This window comes from Anabrus simplex, chromosome 2 (genome assembly GCF_040414725.1).
Source record: "Anabrus simplex isolate iqAnaSimp1 chromosome 2, ASM4041472v1, whole genome shotgun sequence".
Lineage (NCBI taxonomy): Eukaryota > Metazoa > Arthropoda > Insecta > Orthoptera > Tettigoniidae > Anabrus > Anabrus simplex.
The window spans coordinates 45252739-45266039 of NC_090266.1; the positions used below are offsets into that span (position 1 = coordinate 45252739).

General features: G+C 37.4%; 1 protein-coding gene across 6 annotated transcripts in view; it reads right to left on the reverse strand.

Annotated features, from left to right (window-relative positions):
* The window catches only part of DPCoAC (dephosphocoenzyme A carrier), a 569632-nt gene that overhangs the window by 535030 nt on the left and 21301 nt on the right, over positions 1–13301 (reverse strand). The window contains exon 2 of one of the 6 annotated variants that reach the window (XM_067140244.2): positions 12260–12304. The exons of the other annotated variants lie outside the window; for them this stretch is intronic. Coding sequence (XP_066996345.1) covers positions 12260–12304 — 45 coding nt within the window. The remainder of the gene's footprint in view (positions 1–12259; positions 12305–13301) is intronic. 6 annotated transcript variants of the gene reach the window in all.

Here is a 13301-nt window from a genome sequence, read left to right on the forward strand (position 1 = left end):
TGAGATGAAATTTGTAATAATTATGGGTAGTCCATAAACGTTAGCATCTCTAAGTTATGTAAATTACATGGAGTTATTTTCTTTTTAATTTATAATACAAGGTAGAACTTACCATAAAGTGCTAACCAGCATTGACAATTTAAATGCTGAAGGAAGTTAAAATTAATCAGTTCTTGCTAAAAGTGAATCATGTATAATTAGTATGACAAATTATTATTATTATTATTATTATGGAAAGCTTCCATTCTAATTAGTTCAGTGCTAATTCTCTCATCCTGAAACACCTAGTAGATAACAATGGACTCCCGCATCTAGTAATGAATCTCATGTGAATCAAAGGCAGAACACAGGCAACTAATCGAACTAAATAAGAAGAGTACCTTTCCTAAGCAGCATACCCACTAGTAATTTAAGTCTCTTTTCCCTGCATTAAATTTACTGGGACATGGTAGGTACATAAGAGTGATGCTCAAGTATGTTTATCATACTCTGGAATTATCATCTTGGAACATATTTTGCATGTAATCTTACAATGGCATAAAGAACTTGAAGTAAATGTACCATAAGTTAAACAAGCTACAAGTTATCATAAAGTGCCAATCTGTGAAGTAGGTTATCAATAATCCCATCATATATAGCCACTACACTACAAGAAAGACCACAACCAACGAAAATGAACTACATTGCTCACAGCAAGCAATCAGTCAATCACTCTTCAAACTAATGCTTGTATTCAACAGGGACCTTATTCTTGAAATTGGCGTAAGTAAGCTTGCCAGTTTCTATACACGCTAGTAACAGAAATGTATGGGTTAGTTTTCAGAAACTCAGCAATAAAGTTCCCAGTGTCTTTACTAAATGGAAGTGTAACAAAAACTTTTTAGTCTGTCAAACACACTGCAATTACAATATAAATTATAACACTATAACACTATAAACATACCTGAGAAAATACACACTACTATACAAAGAATGACATGTTTCATTCTGATACAATTATTCTTATAGGAGTATCAATCAATACTGATCTGCACTTAGGGCAGTTGCCCAGGTGACAGATTCCCTATCTGTTGTTTTCCTAGCCTTTTCTTAAATGATTTCAAAGAAATAGGAAATACTTATTCCAATCCCCATCTCCCCTTCCTATAAATGAATATCCAATATAACCAGAGGAAAAGCGAAAAGATAATATTATTAAAACATTGCCATACATCACAACAGCTACACAGATCAAAAAAGGTAGGGGAACATGTTTTTGAACTATGCCATACTCCACAAACAACAGATCACACCCAGGTATATTACCAACTAAACCTTTATTCTTCACCGTTGAAGTATACAAAAGAACATTGATGGATTCACGTTCATTTTCAGAACACAAACGGAAATGTCCAAATAGGGGCGAAAACAAAGTGATAATAGTCCCCCAGGATGGATTTTTATCACAGTTGGAGAGCTTCAGTATATGGTGTATGTCCTCCACGTGCTTGGCATTTACGTGGCATGCTCCGTATAAGTTGACAGAGGTCATGTCGCGGTATCAGGTCCCATTCTTCAATGAGAGCCTGTTCGAGGTCTTGGAGAGTCCGTGGTGGAACAGGACGCCCACGAACACTTCTGTCAAGCCTATTCCACACATGCTCGATGGGATTAAGTTTGGAACTCACTGCCGGCCATCCCATTTCTTGAATGTCCAGTTCTCGCACGACAGCTCTGGTGATGCGCACTACATGAGTCCTGGCATTGTCGCGCATGAGTACGAATTCAGGCAAACACCGTATGCAGCAAGCAACACATGCTGTAGCAGTATATGCTCGATGTACTCCACAACGGTAAGATTACCACGGACGACGACAAGATCCATCCGGCCATCAATACTGATGCCACCCCACATCATCACAGAAACTTGTCCGCATCGGTCGCCTTCCTGGATAACATTTGGCATGTACTGCTCACCATGGCGTCTCCATACACGCTGACGCCCATCAGGGGAAATCTGGACTTGTCTGTGAACAACACAGGTCTCCATTGGCGAAGTTGCCTGTTGACGTGGGTACGGGCAAACAGAAGGCGAGCTGCGCGATGTTGCTGCGTTAAACGGGGCAATCGAACAGGACGTCTGGGTCGTAAGGACACTTCTCTTAACCTGTTCCTTACTGTCTGCTCAGACACTGTGACTCCAGTGACCCTTCTGAGGTCTTGTTGCAGTTCTCTGGCAGTTGCTGAACGACGCCGCAACGCACAGATGGTCAGATATCGGTCATCCTGTGGGGTTGTCATGCGTCCCCGACCTTGTCCAACCTTCCTTATGACCTGGCCTGTCTCACTGTCGTTGTACAAGAACATCCTCAGATTCTATCAAATCACTTAAAACATGCTTATATATGTACAGTATTGTTTACGTTTCGTAAACTTGTCAATGATAGAGAGTTTAGTGATAACATGAATTATTAAACGAAACGTGCCAAGAACCTAACTGCAGTACCACATATATAGGTCAAAGAAAACATAATTTCCTCACAAGATACAAAGAACACAAAAACGCGGTGAGATTAAATCGGCATTCAGCCTTCGGGAAGCACATATACGATTGTTCACACCATTTCACAGAAATCAACACAGATCTAAAAAGTTTACACATCCAAAATAAAAGTAAATCTTTAAATATAAAGGAAGCAATCAAAATTTACATAGCAAAAAATGTAACCAACCTAAATGACCACACACACTTAAAAAATTCCCCCTCTTCGCTCTACTCACGTAACATCTGGACAACACTCACTCACTAAATTAACTTTTATCATAATAATAACATTTAATAGTTAGTTTCTATTTGAATTACTTACTTTATTCACCTAAAATCATTAACTTGCAATAATCCATATCACATAGAAGTACATTTTAACATGAAGTCGGTTAATAACCTTCTCTCCCTTCTCCAGTGTTGACAGAACGTTCCACAGCGCTCCACTCGCTCTGTTCTACTTCCCCCTCCTTTCTCCACACTACAGTATACTAGATTTTAACATCCAATAGGATAGATCCACAACGCTCCACATGGCTCCTCCCATGCTTCCCCTCCCCCCTCCGCGAGCAGTGTGCTTTACCCAAAACTTTCCATGACCACAGTCCTAAAATAGTGTTTGGTGACAACAGACTTAGCATCGGCAGTCTAGATAAGTACGTAAGTTTTTTCATTATATTAATACTTGTAAATTTATTTTTTGTCATTACTGGTTCATGCTGAAGCCTCCATGGCTCAGGCGGCAGCTCGCCAGCCTCTCACCACTGGATACCGTGGTTCAAATCCCGGTCACTCCATGTTAGATTTGTGCTGGACAAAACGGAGGCAGGACAGCTTTTTCTCCGGGTACTCTGGTTTTCCCTGTCATCTTTCATTCCAGCAACACTCTCCACTATCATTTTATTTCATCTGTCAATCATTTATCATTGCCTCAGAGGAGTGCGACATGCTTCGGCAGCCGGCACATTTCCTATCCTCGCCGCTAGATGGGGGCTTCATTCATTCCATCCCTGACCCGGTCAGATGACTGGAAACAGGCTGTGGATTTTCATTCACTGGTTCATGCTATCACTAAACTCTTTATCATTGACAAGTTTACACTATGTAAACAATATTGTACATATATTAGCATGTTTTAATTGATTTTATAGAATCTGAGGATATTCTTGTAGAACAAAACATGTCATTCTTTGTATAATAGTGTGTATTTACTCAGGTATGTTTATAGTGTTATAATTTATATTGTAACTGCAGTGTGCTTGACAGACTGAAAAGTTTTTGTTACATTTAACTAAGCTGACACTGAAAAGTATGGCTTCATTCTTAACAAATGGAAGTGTAGTTCAAATATGCTGGTCAACTAGTGTGCAAAATAACAAGCACCACTGACACATTCCATTCTTTGCAGAATATTCTTTTCTGTAATGATTTCATTTCTCCATAAGAGTTTCTCCTGAATACTGAGGTGAAATCCATAACAATACCACAAGAAATAAATTTCATAATTAATCCGTATTGTCAGCCTCAACAAGATACAATTTTTTTTTCCCTAGTGGCTTTATGTCGCACTGACACAGATAGGTCTTACGGCGGATATTATACGTATATGAAAGGTTTTCTCTGCCCTGTTTCTCTCTCTCTTGTCCGGCCGGCTCGTGTGCAGTTCTGTGTGGGACTGCTGCTTTCATATACCAATAATATATGTATCGCACGAATTGTCCGGCTACATAACCAGCATATTGAGTAATTCTATCTAGAAAAACAAGCCCTGTTTAGCTAGACAAATACATACTCAAGCTTCCAACTTGAGGTGACATTGAACCTAATTCAAGATTTATTACGATTTTAGAACACTGTGATATCACATTAATTTTTATTTTGAGTATCAAAACTCAATGGGACTTTCATCACCAAATAATTTGGTCTTACGGCAATTTTTTAACAACATGAACTGTTTTTAAAACTGTGTTTACATATGACAGATTGAGTCATCTTGACTCTTAAAAATTTAAGGTTAAGTCATTGTCTTTTAGTGCTATTAAGAATATCACGTGTTTATTATAATAATATTTTTAGGCTGAAGATGTCTCACAAGGAAGAGACGAAACATGTCCCTTTTTAAAATAAAACAAAAAGGAATAACGTTGTACTCTACTGTAAAGGTGGAGTCACTCAAATATTAAGACCTTGTATCATATCCATAATAATTATGGGCAGTCCATAATAGTTAGCACCTCAAGTTATGTATATTACATAAAGTTATTGTCTTTTTAATTTATAATACACACCTCAAAAAAAGTTTTGCACCACCTGTTTTTTGTGTTCATGAAGGATGTTCGCTCTAAGAGTTGTTGCATGATGAACAGACATCTGAATGACGTTTAACACTACCTGTTAGTGGACGTGGAGGTAATAAAAGCAGTCCCGGAACAGTCCAGAGGGTTGCATTCTTACTGTCACCAGTGGACACAACATGACTAGCACATTTGTGTCCTGTGCAGTATACAGACATGCCTCTACAAGTCATTACCGCTTTTGACCATACACACATAGTGACATTGAGTCGGCAAGGCCTCTTTGAGGCAATTGCCGACCTGGTTGGTGTACAATATAGCGATGTTGACAGGACGTACAGACGCTTTCATGAAATATAAAATGTTGAAGATCCTCCTCGGTTGTCCGAGGTCAACAACAGCAGCTGATGACCATTACATGTGAATCCTGGCACACACTGCAACAGAACTGCGTAATGCCTTACAGCAGGCAACTGGTAAGGATGTGTCTACACAGACAATCAGATATAGTCTACATAGGGATCATCTACACTCGAGAGTTCCTTGGCGAGCACCTGCACGTACACCACAACACTGTGGCACCAGGTACAGAATAGGCAAGGGAGCATTTGGACTGCCAAATGTGTGACGCTGGAGGAGGGTTTGGAGAGAGCAAGGTAACGCCAGATGAGTCCTGTGCGCCACCCAACATGCCCATCAGGGAGGCAGATCCATCGTGTTTTGGGGCGGCATTATATATGGATGTTGGACGCCACTCATTCTCGTAGAGAGCAATATGACTGGTACACAATATTGGAACAGAATCCTTGGGCAAATTGTTCAACTCTATTGACAACATTTTGCAGAGACTCATTCTGCAAGATGACAACGCGCACCCACACCACTCCAATATTGTGAACCTCTTCCTCAGGAAGGCCCACATTCATCGGATGGACTGGCCTGCAGTGTCTCTGGACATAAATCCCATTAAATGTGCCAGGCATATGCTGAGACAAACAGTGTGACAATGAACGAATCCACCTCTCACCTGACCAGAGGGCTATTATCAAAAAGTGGGACAGGATCGACCAGGACAGCCTCAACCGCCTTGTGGGCAGGACGGGTCCGATCATGCTTCACTGCATGGGGTGGAGTAACACCATACTGAGAGGCACAATCAGATTCCCATGTTCGATAGGCAGATGCATGTTACTGAAGAATACTGTTTGTGTTGCGCATGTCGTTGGATTTTCTCTAAACCAATTGTGTTATGCTTGACATAAAGTGTGTATTTGCATCCCATACATTACCTGGGGTCATCAGCAACCTACAAACCCTGAAATCCAGGCAGTGCAAAACATTTTTGAGGTGTGTATTATTATAATTCTGTAAAATGGACATATGCCCTTTTGCTTCTCAGGTATGGAATTTTAGTTTTTGTTTAATGAAAACAAAGCAATTACAAATTTATTATCTACGAACATTTAATATTACTACGAAAGTAAAGACCTGGAATGAAGTTATCTTGAACAGTGAAATGAAAGCTACACCACACTTGACCTAATGCAATATAGATGCATCGCACGCCTCATGTACTGCTCCCTTTCAGCAGTTAGCACAAGTATGCCTTCATTCACTCTCTTTCACTACCAGGAACGCTCATTCTATCCGTCCCTCTGTATTTTTCTCTCAAAGTACTACACGCTGTGTACAAATCTAGTAGTGTCTACATATTAGTCTCGTTTGATCATTCCATTTGGATCAAATCTTAGATCAAAAGCTTAATTTTGATGTGACAAGTCATGTCCCTGAGTTTTCCCTGTATATTTTCTGCATTTTTATTTCCCTGTGCTTTTCCAGTTTCCCTGTTTTTTTCCAGAAAATGGGTACCTTGCTATGTGTCAATGCTAAAGAAGTGTATAGCACTGTAGATATGTCAACTCCAAAAGGAATCTTCTTCCTATCGCTCTGAAGAGATTATTTCCATTTCCTTGTCTACATAAATATAAGACAGATGGAGAGATTATGTTGGACAACAAACCCATCTAATTGATACAAACTATTTCAGTTATGCTAGCTGGGGCACAATGAGAGGACATGCAACAAGAAGTGCAGAATAAGCTAAGTACCTCAACAACCTACAGTACACACTAGCACATTCACAAAGCTTACAATCATTTCAAGTCTGAACACTTCAAATGTGATTTTTCCATTTATTTATTTATTTATTTTTCCAATTTTGCTTTACATCGCACCAACATAGACAGGTCTTATGACAACGATGCAACAGGAAAAGGTTAGGAGTAGGAAGAAAGTGGCCGTGGCCTTAATTAAGGTACAGCCCCAGCATTTGCCTGATGTGAAAATGGGAAACCACAGAAAAACATCTTCAGGGCAGCCGACAGCGAGTTTTCCATTTTTAATTGTGATCTGAGAAATCTCCACTAAATTGGATGAAACATGTCCTCCTGTGTTTAATAATAGCTTTTATTTCAGCTCTTAGGTCTTAATATCTTGTATTACAAATTTTGCTGACTGACAATTTTTCACACTGAACTCTTAACAAGTGGTGGTGGTGATTACCGTTTCAAGGGGAAGTGCAACGAAGCAACCCTACTCTCTCTCAAGAAGTCAACATTGGAAATCATGGCTTCAAATAAATCAGATATGTGAAGGTACATTGTTTTAAATAATAAATTACAAAGGAGATCACTTGCAAAATCAAGTGGGAAGAACATAATTCAAGCAAGCTCTTACACAGAACACGATGAAAGATTTTGTAATGTGAGGAAAGTCCACGTTTGTCCAAATGAATAAACATTTACTGCACCATGGTAGACAAAATACTCGGGAAAGACAGAGACTGAGAGCAAAATGATCAGATGACACTAACACTTCTGTTACTTCACACAGAGTATTATTAATTATTTTTTTAAGCAGGAAACCTAAGTCAACCCCTTGCTGAGAAACTTCAGATTCGATGGGGGTTAAACTTTCAGATTGTCTTAAAAATGAAGAAAGTTTCTTCATTAATACAAATCCTGAATCAGAGGTCACAGCTAGCTGGCTTACATTGAAGTTGCCACAAACGCAAGATAATGTTTCATTTTGCTACAAGATAGATTTGATCCAGGATTGTTTGGAACTCCATGACTCTAACTTTCATTTCATCCACAGACAGGTGTAAAGAAAATTACCTGACAGGACCAAAAGTGTAAGTTTTTTCATTACCAAAGAAAGAACAATTATTAGAAAAATGGATACAGGCTATCCTGAAGGAAAATTTAACTATCAGCAAAACAATAAAGGTGTAAGTTCTTTTATGATTATAATAACGCAAAGCATAACCTTATGTTTGCACATAACTTAGCATAAGAAAATAACTGTGTTACTCTTTTGACAGTTTTGTATTATTATTATTAATAATAATTCATAATATATTGTTGAAAGGAACGTTGAAATCCTGAAATGTATCATCGGGAAAAATAACTTAATTAGCCCTATACACATTTTTGTAACTATACATGTGTACTAGACTGGTTCTCAAGCTAGATGAAACCAATGTACTTCTCAATAATTACACTAGAAAAGAAAAATCAAAGCATTGTGAAGGATACTGTCCCTAGAAAGAGAAACATATTCTGTAAAATTAAGTGAAGCCTGATTTGAATTTTAATTGTACACACTGTCCTGGATTTATGCGGTGGAATGTGGTTGCAATACATACTGTACAGATAAGTTTAATTATTTTTATTCATCACTACTCTATATTCATCATTACTAATATGATTATCAAAGCTATCACTTATAAAAGATGTATTAATGTTTTCATTATTAAATATACTAATTTGGATATAGTTCAAAACATGTGTATAGACCTGATTGTCATCTTTCCCTTTATAATTTTCTGGATTTTCAGTGTCAAAACAGGTAAGTTACAGTGTATTAGTGTATGAAACAATGGATATAAACCAGATTTTATTAAATTAGCGATGTATGTCAATAGAAATATAATATTTATTTATTGTAATCCAGAAAGAAAAAAAAAATTTCTACAAGTGCCCACCAGTAGAATCTGCTCTCGGGTGGACAGGACTTGTACGACTACTCTTGGCAGAAGTATTGCTCAGCGCACAAGCCTTATAATATAGGCGGTGTTGGTCAAAGTGCAGATGCAATTTCTGAATGCATCTTAAATGAACTAAATCCTGTTTGACAATAAACCTCACAAACTAATTGCGCAATCATTTGATGGATGTTACAAGATGAGTTGCGCAAGAGGGAGAGTTCAAGCAAAAGATTCATTATCCTAGTGCACACTTCATACATTGCTATGCTCATCAATAGAGCTTAATGATGGAAAAAGCTGCTTCACAAAACAAATCTCTAAGGGTGCTTTTCCTTGATTTATCACCTTTCCCCACATACTTTCCAAGGTCACCACAATGCTAGGCTGTATTGCAATCAATGGTGGCTCGTCAAATTCCGAGCTGTCCTGTGACTCGGAGGAACTTTAAATCTAGAACTGTGAATGTAATATTTCAAAACAAGGAAAGTTTTAAAGAATGAATGCTAGAATGGGAAAAAAAATGCCACATGACAAAACTTGCCACAGAGCAATTAGTTTGCAGCATTATTTGAATAATGAAGAATTTATTTACTGGTTAACTTTTTTAGCAAAATAATACAACATGTAAACTTTTTATACAAACAGTTACAATCAAGATCGATAGATGCGATTAAAGCAAGGAATGCAGTGTCTAATATCATAGGTGTTGTGGTGCAGATTGCATAGGTCAGAGCTGCCAGGCTGAAACAAAATCTTCCTTAATTTGTAAGGGAAGGAAAATGGAAGAAGGCAGATTGACACAACTGAAGTGTGTGAGAAAGAATGACACAAAAGGCTCACCAGCACTTTAGTTCATTAAATCATCTTGATGAAGCAAATTTATTTAACTCTTTATTAACTTCTGTGACGTCTCAGGAAACTTTCCAGAAGGGGAACTTGAAGCAGCTGTTCAATATTACTCAGTTCTGGACAAGAGCAAGCTGAAGACAAAACTATGCATTTTGTATGAGAGGGAAGGACTTTAAAAACCCTGAAGGCGCTGTTCCACTGCTTCAGCATATACTATCACACAATCTACAGGACACATTCTGGGAAGTGACAAAGTTACTCAAGATTCCAATCACAGCTCCAATTATGACAGCAGAACCCGAGAGATGCTTTTCATCATTGACAAAGGTAGAAACATTCTTAAGGAACACTTTATCCCAGGAATGCCTCAATGCACTTACCACATTATCCATCAGAAATAAGATTGTGTCATGCATAGAAGGCTTCAACACCGAAGTGTTGGAAGTTCTGCAATGAGTAGTGCCACATGGATTTCATTTTTTGGCATTAGGCGAGTTTCTGTTATTTTTTTTCCCACTGTAGCACATTGAGCACGTTTTTCACTGGCCACCACTGGTTCTACACCAATATCCTACTGGCTGGACAAATTCCACTAGAGTTCAAAAAGACAAAAGTTATTTTTACTTCGTATCTTGGCAGACCTAACAAGGTGGAAAGTTATTGTCCCATAGTTCTCCTCAACTGCTGCTACAAGCTTTTCGATAGGCTTTCATTAACAGAATAAGCAGTTCCATTTTAGAGCATATTTCTGTGAACCAGGCAAGCTTTGGACCAAGCCATGGCTATTGCGATCAACTGCCATCGCAACCTCTCTACACTGACGATCTACCATTAGCAGTACAGTTTAAGGAACAGAAGAAGGCTGAAAAATGCTGGAAAGATGTTTTTTCATACAGGAGACATATTTCAAGAACTGAAGACTCCATCCAAGGGGGTAAAAAAAAAAAAAGTCTTGATTTCATTTAAATATTCATTCGGCGAATGAGAAAATGAATGCACTTTCCGCAGCAGAATTTTTCACCATAACTAGAACAAAGTACCTTAGAGTGACCTTGGACGGAACACTGTCCTTAAAGCAGCATCGCCAGAACTATGCTCAGAATCTGAGAACTCTTAATATCCTCCACAAGCAGTGTTGAACCACCTGGAGATCTCTAGCAAACACCTTACAATAAATAATAATAATTTTCTTCTGAAGATATACTGCTCAGACTTATGAAGCGACCACAGACTGACCTGAGAGAAGATAATATGTTTGCATTTTGTGCTTATCTCCTTTGTTATGACCTATTTTATATATACAGTACATAGAAGGCTGAATTCACTAACACACTCATTAACACACAGTCCAAATCACAGCACCTAGAAATGTGAAATTTTAAGATTGTACTTAATTTCATTTTATGTAGGCGAGGTTATGAAACCATTTTTGAAAATATGATCATGAATGGTTGAAAAGGAATCACGTTATTTTCCCTAAAGAATACCTATATCCCAGGAGTTGTTAAGGTTGAAGATGTAATGTTTGGTAGACTATATAAACTCTTCATTTAAAGTAAACAAAAATGAGCATTTAAAAAAATTCAACCCATATAGGGGGTGAAAGGTTTTTTAAAATGTTACTTGTCTAAAACAACTGATAGATGGTACTGATATTATTATTATTATTATTATTATTATTATTATTATTATTATTAACACCCATGCATGACAATTTTACTCAGTTCGATAATGCAAAACTGTTTTATAAGAAAATGATCCAGGTCATATTATTCTCAAGCTGATGGCTTACACGAGAGCACCATTAACTCGTTAGCTGTTGTATTGAGGAAATCCTAATGCAATGAAGTCATCTGTCTATAAAAAGCAGCAACAAAAATTATGGTAACTATCGACAATTGTATATGTCAATAATCACAGATAACAGAGTCCTTACTGAACCTTCAGATTAGCAAGATATTTTATTGGTTGGTGACTTTTATCACCACCATCTTCATCCATCTTCATTTTATTCATACTCCAATCTTTGAATTAAATGCATAGAAACTTAACACGTCATAACATAGTAACTGCAGTTCGTGTTCCATAAAACAATGATAAAAACTGAATGTTTCAAGTGATAAGGACCTACCAGTCAAGGGCTGAAAAGTTTCGAGCTCTTTCTGTAAATGATGGCAAAGTAATCATTTTCAATGTATTTTTAATAATTGAATCAACAAAACAAAATATCACTTTTCTGAGTAATCAATTTAGTTGGAGTTTAAATAGGGATACTTGCACTAACTGCATAAGGTGCCAATCAAATTGGCAAATGGCATTTCAGTTTGAGCTGGTTAGCTATAATGGATTATTGCACGCACAAAAAATATAACAGAACTGCCATAGGGATCCGTCCACTAACAATGCACTCCCATGGATTCTTCCCATTTATAATTTACTTTTCTTAACTCTTTCACAAGAAGCACATGGACTTGAGTGATAACAGATCCAAAAGGAAAAAGTCTACTCGGACAGAAAGAGGCAGTGTGTGTTCATTTACTGTACCTGGGTAGCTGGAGTTCGATGATGGTGGCGATCTCTTTCAGAGTTCTAAAAACATCCAAAATGCTAATAGTATCTTAAACATTTGAAACTCTACATGGTAGCTATTTGAACACAATTCGACTATATTATCTGCTGCAATGAAGGGGGAAGAAAGAAGAAAAAACCCATCTGAATGGATAGGAAAATAATGACTAGGTATTTTCTAATATTATCTTTATTACATCAACACCCTGAAGCAAAAAAAAATTGAGGTACTATAATAATGAAACCACAAATTACAGCAAGCAAAAAATACACAGAAAACAGATGATTCTGAGTAAAATGTTAACATGGCTTTTTGGTTTTGCAAGACTTTTACTGCGTAGGCATGACCAGCACCCAGATAGTTCGAACATTTGGCACAATCAGGGAGTAGTAAATTAAAAGCTGCTGTACAAGGGGCTCATCACACGAGACCACTATGAATTACTGTCAGATGCGAGTTTTAGGGATATCCTAGTAAATGGTCTATAATGGGAAGAATAAACCCCTATTGTGACTAAAGTGTTAAGAAAGTATGTGAGGTAGCTTTCCAAAAGGAAATTTGCAGTTATCGGAAAGTTACTTCACATACCGATATAAACTCATTACCACTTAAAATGCATTTCGGTATAGAGCAAGTGAGATATTGTTATTTCCTGCCACCATCTATAGATGCAAGACACTAACTTTGTAACTTTACTTTTTTTTTTTTTTTAATTGATACAAAAAGGCTTCAACTAGAAGCACTTGGCTCATTCCACAGATTTTGAAACCAAGGTCCAAAAATTCTTTGTCTTCAGTATTGTTACCAAGCATTTACTTTTCAGTTAAACCCATGTGACTTTCTTTGTAGTGGATTTTATTTTTTCTCAAAAGTTGAGATATTGAGATAAATTACATCATTCAAATGTTGTACATACACTCCGAAATAAATTTTAAACACAGGTCAGTCAGTGTAACTCTGTTCCATCGGATCTTTATTTAAAGTGACTACTGTTTATTGCTGACTATATCCAGTCTT